This window comes from Pelodiscus sinensis, chromosome 3, assembly GCF_049634645.1.
Source record: "Pelodiscus sinensis isolate JC-2024 chromosome 3, ASM4963464v1, whole genome shotgun sequence".
Taxonomy (NCBI): Eukaryota; Metazoa; Chordata; order Testudines; family Trionychidae; genus Pelodiscus; species Pelodiscus sinensis.
Genome location: NC_134713.1, coordinates 130,793,497 through 130,801,611, shown reverse-complemented (window position 1 = coordinate 130,801,611; position 8,115 = coordinate 130,793,497). Strand labels below are relative to the sequence as shown.

The following is an 8,115-nucleotide window of genomic DNA, read 5'->3' as shown; positions in this document are numbered from 1 at the left end:
GAATTCCATGCCTTTTGGTGGCATGAAATATTTCTTGTTGGCTCTTTTGTTGGTGGGAAAGGCCGACGCTGGAGCATGCCACACTTCGTCAGCCAGTTCCAGGATGCCTTCGTCGAGAGGGATGGCGAGGCGTGAACTGTGCCGTGGTTGGAGATTCCTAAAAAGCTTGTGGTGCTTATCTTTGAGCTCTTGTAGGGGAATCTCCTGTCTAATCGCTACCCGCTTAAATAATTCTTGGAATTGACGGAAGTCGTCTGGAGGAGAGCTGTCGTCGGGGTTCACTGCATCCTCCGGAGGAGATGAGACCGGGATGGAAGACCCCGAGGCATGGTGCACAAAGGGAGTATGTTCCGGCTCTGAAGAGTGGTGAGATGGTGATGGCGCATGATGCGGCAGAGTAAGGTGAGCCGGGATTGGAGAGCGCCTGCGTGCAGCGTAGTCGGAGACGGATCGTGGTCGGTAAGAATACCGGCTACGGAAATGTCGAAAGTTGTGGTCACCGCGATGGTAGGTGCCATGACGCAGCGAACGGTCATCATGGAAGCTGGAGCGGCTGCCGTACCGATAATGGTATGGGGAGCAGGGCAAGCAGGAGCGGAGGTGTGATGCCCTTAAGGAGGCAAGAGAGGCAGAGAGATGTCTGTACTGGTGCCTGCGATGGGAAGATGCAGCAGCCAGAAACGGGGAGGGCAGCCTAGACGAGCTGCAAGGAGAGCGGCACCGATGAGAGGACCCGCGTGGGGATCGCAGCGCCGGCAGAGGAGAGCACGGTGCTGGGGAGAAGAAGCGGGAGCGGGAGCAGCTGCGGCAGCGTGGGGAATGGAAAGCGGTAGCAGGGCTCCGGGGTGATTGAATTGCGGCATGCGCTGAAGCGCTAGCCGCTGAATTACTCAGCTCCTGGTGCGGCGGGGCAGGAGCGATCGGCACCGTGCCGGCCCCAGAACGGGTCGGCACTGTGTAGTTCGGCACTGCGCGGTGACTCGAAGGCAGTGCCAGGGCTGGTGCCATGGTCAGGTCCGGGGCTGCTCTTGGCGCCGGTTCAATGCTCGGCGCCGGAGGAGGAAGCGGCTGAAGTGATGCCGGCTGGGGAGCCGGCGTCTTTGCAGGCTCCCGTGGCTGCTTAGACTTTGAAGCCGCTGAGGCAGGGGGACATGGCTTTGGAATGCCAGAGGTCCCCAGTGTCTGTGCCTGGCTGTCCCTGCCATTAAAGGCAGCTGGCGGGATCTTGCTGGGGACAATGTCATTGTCTTCTGACGTCCCGCAGTAGGGGAGGAAGCCCAGCGCTTAAGAGGCTGCTGATTGAAGTCAGCTTGCTGTGGTTGCAGGGCTGTATCGAAGAGGAGCATACGGAGGCGCCTCTCCCTGTCTTTCCTGGCTCTGGAGGTGAGCCTTAAGCAATGGTGACACTTTTGGGGGATGTGAGACTCCCCCAGGCAACGAATACAGTCCGCATGGCTGTCAGAGGCTGGCATTGCCTCCCTGCAGGAGCTGCATTTTTTAATGCCGGTAGCTGACATTTGCGGGCAGCCCGCTGCTTATTATCTTTAGTTGGTAGTTGTTAAGGCTGATAGCCTGGTAATGGCTCTGGCCAGCTATCTTTGTTCTTGTTATCTTAACAGTCTGTCTGTCTTTTTTTTTCTTTTTTTTTTTTTTTTAAAAAGGTGAATGGAGCTATATACGGAGAAGCTGTCAAGAGAACAGCTGAGAGGCGGGAGGTAAGAGCGGTCTCCGCTTTCACTCCCGATAGTCTTTGTCCTGCCTCTCTTGAAAGAATTTTTTGTTTTTAAACTTTATGGGGAGAAGAGGGGAGAGGGAGGAAAGGGAAATTTTATATATACAAAGGGAGAACTAGAAGCAGTCTAGTTCTATGGAGAGAGGCGCGCGGTTACAGGCGTCTGCAGCCTAAGGTGGTGAAGAGGAATTGGCGGAGGGGCCGGACCGCGCGACAGAAAGAGCGCGAAAGCCGCGAGCCTGCGGCACATGCGTGGTCCAGCCAGACACTGCTAATGACAAGACTCCGTCTGCGGCGCCGGGGCAAGCCCAGCACCCATAGTGGAGCACCTGCGGGGACATCCCCGAAGAAGAACAATGAATTAGTTGAGATTTTACACAACTACTAAATGCTTGTGTGTTGTTAAACCAAGTTTTCTTTGAACACTTAAGATCGGTTTCTTATCTGGTGACAGTGGATACTTGTGACCCAGAACCCCAAAGAAGCCACAATGGAGTTACTCAACTAAGGTAAATGTCAAAGAATGGGGCAAACGATCCCCAAAGCTGGTGAATATTCCAATAGTTAGATTTACCAAACCAGCACAAAACAACTTCTATAACATTTTACTGGTTACCAAGCAGCCCAAAACATATTTCCCTTAAAACAATTCAGCCTTAGGATTCCACCCAGACACCCAGGACAAATATGATGGGGATGACTGAAAATCTAATCATACAAGAAACTTCTACCAATTCCAAAAGATTAGGACATAATACTTCCCAAATAAATGGTTTTTCCAGATCCTACCCAAATGCATGCTTACACCAATTCTTATTAACTAGAATAGGATTTATTAAAAAAGGAGAGATTACTGGTTAAAAGACCAGTATATATACAAACATGAGTACAGTTTGAGATCAGATTCATGAGAAAGATGAACTTTGTAGTTGCAAAGTTCTTTCAGAATTACGTTATAGTCCAATGTCCATATGCAGGTTGAACTTGAGGCAGACCTGGAGATCTCAGCCTTGTGGTTTAAGTTTCCCCTGCATGAAGCATCAAGCAGATTCAAGAAACAGGATCAGAACCCTGAGTCTTTTATTCAGTTTTCAAGCAGCCTCTTGACCCTGCAAGTCCTGGGTGATCAATAGGCTTTAAAGTAACCTTCTATTCCCAAACATTCCTCCTCCACCTTCCCCCCACCCTAGTAATCAGCTAAATGGATTAACACAAGACATTTGCTCATTTTCCATCACTCTCCAGTAATCTGGTATACAATTCAAAGAGGTGAAAACAGTGATGTTACTATGTTTACTGTTCATCTAAATGTGAACATCTCATTTTTATCTCTGAATCAATAGCTATAATGACAGACAGGAATTGGCTAGCATCAAGCAAGATGAGCACAAACATACAATTAATATTACCTCAAATGTCTAACAATTTAGATTTGAATTTCAAAGTTCTAGCCTATCTCCCACTGAATGTCCCCAAGTACCATTTGCATATTTCTCTTACATACCTTTAAAGGCTAACTCTGGATCGTTTATCCTACAAGCTGCTTACCGTATATACTAGAGTATAAGCCAAGTTTTTCAGCACAGTTTTTGTGCTGAAAAATGCCCCCCTCGGCTTATACTCGAGTCAGCATCTCGAACTGAGGCGGGCAAAGCCGCAGAGGCGCGGGACCCCCCCCCCCCCCCCGCGGCTGCGGCTTCAGTCCGGGAGCCTGTGGTCTGCTGGGGACGGTCCCCAGCAGACCACAGGCACCCAGATTGAAGCGGCAGCAGCGGCGCTTCCCCGCGCCTCTGAGGCTTTGCTCTGGCAAAGCCTCAGAAGCGCGGGAACCCGCCCGGTGCCCCTGGTCTGCTGGAGACGGTCTCCAGCAGACCAGGGGCACCGGAGCAGCTTTCGCCCCGACTCATTTTCTACCCTAGGCTGCCTTATTTCCTACCCTAGGCTTATACTCGGGTCAATACTTTTTCCCAGTTTTTTGGGGTAAAATTAGGTGCCTCGGCTTATATTCGGGTCGACTTATACTCGAGTATATACGGTAACCTTTTTCTGGTTATGGTGTCACACTTTGCATAAGATTAGTTGCAATTATGTAACAGTGATAGCAACCGTGATGTACAGGGTGATACTGTAATCAGATGTTACAGTACTATTAGGATAGGATCTCTTTCTTAACATTATTATAATATGGCTGCAGAAAAAGGTCTCAGATCTTTCCGAATCATCACGAACCTTGTCAACTTCTGCTCTAAACCTAAGGCACATTTTTTTGTCCTTGACTTCTCTAATAGAAAAACATAAGTACTTTTTCCCTAAGCCTATCCTCCCTAAAACCTACCAAAACTAGACATTCCTCTGCACATTTCTCCCTTTGAGAGGATGAGAGAACAAACATGTGACAGATGTGTTACTACACAGTTTAATAAACTACTGCTCAAACACTATTTTGATAAGTGTGGTACAAAACCTAGAGAACAAAAGAGTCTGCTCTCCTTTTTGCATTTTATTTCCCGCCACCCACTGAGGTATTTAATCAGCTTAATTTAAGAGATTAGCTCCTCGGGCCAGGATTTTTTTTTTATTCATATTCATTTGCAAGTAGATAATTGATGATTAGTTAGCGTGATGCATAGAAGGTGTCCAATAAAACAAACACACCACGTGGAACTTGTGTCATACAGAGTGAAATTAACTCCATGACTGACAAGCTCAGTTTCTCAAAAATCTCCACAACAATAAATGAAGAGTCAAGACCTGGGCTGTGTCTACATTTCCGGAAAGGGATGCCAAAAGGATGCTAATGAGATACTTCGGAATTGCAAATCCGCGGGGGATTTAAATATCCCCCGCGGCATTTGCATTTACATGGCTGCCACTTTTTTCTGGCTCGGGGTTTTTGCTGGAGAAAAGTGCCAGTCTAGACGCGATTCTCCGGAAAATAAGTCCTTTTCCGGAGGATCCCTTATTCCTACTTCCAAGGGCTTATTTTCCGGAGAATCATGTCTAGACTGGCGCTTTTCTCTGGCAAAAACCCCCGAGCTGGAAAAAAGCGGCAGGCATGTAAATGCAAATGCCGCGGGGGATATTTAAATCCCCCGCGGATTTGCAATTCCGAAGTGTCTCATTAGCATCCCTTTTCCGGAAAGGGATGCCAATGTAGACACAGCCCCCGTGTTTCAAATCCTAAAACTTTAGGAACATTTCCCCCCCCCCCCATCCTGCTGCAAGTCAAAGTGCAGTTGTGATGTTCCTGTGAGATCCTCAGATAGAACATCATTCTTGCATTCCCTACTCTTTTCTCTGAGGGGAAGAGAGGTAACAACAGAGAAGTGGTTCTGGTTAGGAGCAAACTACTTTGGTTGCTGTTGCCTGAAAATTGCTGTAAGTAGCTGGAAAAAGAGTGATGTGAACTGGAATTACTGAAGTTCTGCTTTGCTTGCACTGCTGGAGCAGAAGATCTGACAGATGGGGAGAAGGAATGAGATTAACTCTAGCCCTTGGGGCAAACCTGAACGGTCTCTGGTGTTTCCACTAAGAGGCACAACACATGCTTTCAGAGGTTTAGATCTAGAATAAAGTTACACTTACAACTTCAAATTAAAATGCTTAAGGACAGTTTTTAAACATTAGTTCGAACAGAAATTTCCTACTGCCATTTAAATGAGAAAAATCCATTAATATTCAAAAGGTTTTATTTTAGTCAGTATAAAACTGTACCTTTCATTTCACTTTATATAAAAGATGACAAAATTTATATATCAGACAAATATACAGCTCACATCCAAAATAGTCTATTTTTATATTGGTATACAATGTCCAGAAACATTTCATCTTGCCTTATCCTTCAATGTGTGTGCAATGATTAAAATGTATCCCATCATGCAACAGAGCTGCATAAGCAAAATACATCAGTTCACTGAAATATTGCTCTCTGAACATGACTATACTCAAGTTGATTAAAGATTTCCTCTTCTGTTTCTGGAGTGAGCTGAATATTATCTTTGATTGGAGATAATGGGTCTGATGACTTTTTACAAGAGGGGAGCTTTTCAGAGTCTCTGCAAAAAAGACAAAACCATGTACAATTACACGTTTCATTTTCTAATCACAGAACTATAATACGTGCAAGCATGAAGAAAGAGGCAAACTCAGGGAGCCCAGAGTTTTATCCCAGTTCTGCCACCGACTTGCTGAGTACACTGGGCAAGTTACTTCAGTAACTAGAGTTCTTTGACAACATGTCTATGTGCATGGACACCAAGAGTGGCATATATTTGTTCGCTTCAGATTCAAAGTCTTTTGGCCAGCAATGGGTTCATACATCTGCCTTAGCTGTCCTTGTGCTCCAGTACCAAGGACATCAAGTATGAAGATGGCCTACCTGCCACTCAGTTCCTTCACCAAAACAGAATCCAGTTAAATACCTCTATACTAGTGAAAGAGGAGGGAAGGTCATGGAATTAATAGAGACATATGTCAAATAACTCCATTTATTGTAATGAAAGTAGCTTTTTTTCTTTGAATGCTTGTACAAATGTATTACACACTCGGGGATTCACCAGCAGTGACCTGGTGTGAAAGTGGTGTATCTTCTGAGTCTATTTTATGAGTATGCTTTGCAAGGAGGCTGCAGACAGTGCCTAGGCTTGGTTAGAGTGAGCCCTAATCTGAGCTGGGACATCTAAACTAACTAATTTGTAACAGAACCCCAAACCTACTCAGTCTCTGAGCTGATGTTGCCAGACCCCTCATTCTACTGGCAAATGCTACAAATAACTTAGATCGAAAGGATTTGGGTCTCTGCAAGTTAAAGGATAGGGCCTACGAACATGCCCTAGGAGTATAAGCCTAGTCCCTCCTTTATTAGACTGTCGTAGGGAAGAATATTGGCAGTTAGTTTAAATGGAAGTCCATAACAACTCCTAGTAAGAACTTGTGATAGAAATGTAGCCGTGTTAGTCTGGTGTAGCTGAAACAAAATACAGGACTATGTAGCACTTTAAAGACTAACAAGATGGTTTATTAGATGATGAGCTTTCGTGGGCCAGACCCACTTCCTCAGATCAAATAGTGGAAGAAAATAGTCACAGCCATATATACCAAAGGATACAATTAAAAAAAATGAACACATATGAAAAGGACAAATCACATATCAGAACAGAAGGGGGCTGCGGGGGGGGGGGGGGGGGGGGAAGGAAGGTGAATGCCTGTGAGTTAATGATATTAGAGGTGGGGAAGGGGAGATGTCTGTGAGTTAATAGTATTAGAGGTGATAATTGGGGAAGCTATCTTTGTAATGGGTAAGATAGCTGGGGTCTTTGTTCAGCCCCCTGCGGAGGGTGTCGAATTTGAATGTCTTCCTGCGCCTCCAGAAATATAATCTATGCTATCATGTGCCGAAAGTGTCCGTCTGCTATGTACATTGGACAAACGTCTCAGACACTTCGCCAAAGAATCAATGCCCACAAAACAGACATTAGACAGGATCACAAAGAAAAAACAGTTGCTTGCCATTTCAACCAGAAAGGACACTGTCTCAATGACCTACTCACCTGCATCCTACTTCAGAAGACATTCAAATCTGCACTTGGAAAGGGAATCCTCTGAACTGGCATTCATGCTAAAATTCGACACTCTCCGCAGGGGTCTGAACAAAGACCCCAGGTATCTTACCCATTACAAAGATAGCTTCCCCAATTATCACCTCTAATACTATTAACTCACAGACATCTACTCTTCCCCACCTCTAATATCATTAACTCACAGGCATTCACCTCCCCCCCCCCCCCCCCGCTGCATCCCCCTTCTGTTCTGAAATGTGATTTGTCCTTTTCATATGTGTTCATTTTTTTTAATTGTATCCTTTGGTATATATGGCTGTGACTATTTTCTTCCACTATTTGATCTGAGGAAGTGGGTCTGGCCCACGAAAGCTCATCATCTAATAAACCATCTTGTTAGTCTTTAAAGTGCTACATAGTCCTGTATTTTGTTTTAGTAAGAACTTGGGATGTACTCTTTAACCCAATGAATAAGATATAGGAAGGTCCCACCCAGAGAGCTCGTACTTCCCCCAATCTTCTGGCAAACATAATTGCTACCAAAAAGTTTTCACTGTTAAGTACACTAAGGAGCAGGTTGCCAGGGATTCAGCAGAGGGGTCATTAAGCCTGCTAGACCCTACTGAGTTATTCACTGTCAAAATAATGATTTGGGTGTAGCTGAGGAGTGGGAAGAAGCAGAGACCACAGCAGGAGGTCTCCATTTTTGCAAGTGGTACCTCTTTCTTGTGGGTTCTGAGATTCTCTGATGGAACATGAAAACTAGTAATTGTTTCTGTTTGGAGTAGTGTAAGGTCTTCACAGTTTTCTGTTCAGTACTGTAGT

The 8,115-nt window shown here is 45.6% G+C and overlaps 1 protein-coding gene across 3 annotated transcripts in view; it reads right to left on the bottom strand.

Moving 5' to 3' along the window:
- Nucleotides 1–4,918: 4,918 nt before the first annotated feature.
- The window catches only part of EXO1 (exonuclease 1), a 30,727-nt gene continuing 27,530 nt past the window's right edge, over nucleotides 4,919–8,115 (bottom strand). For all 3 annotated transcript variants that reach the window (XM_075924836.1, XM_075924837.1, XM_075924838.1), the window contains exon 14: nucleotides 4,919–5,787. In XM_075924836.1, the coding sequence (XP_075780951.1) occupies nucleotides 5,643–5,787 (145 nt within the window). In that variant the 3' untranslated portion in view covers nucleotides 4,919–5,642. The remainder of the gene's footprint in view (nucleotides 5,788–8,115) is intronic.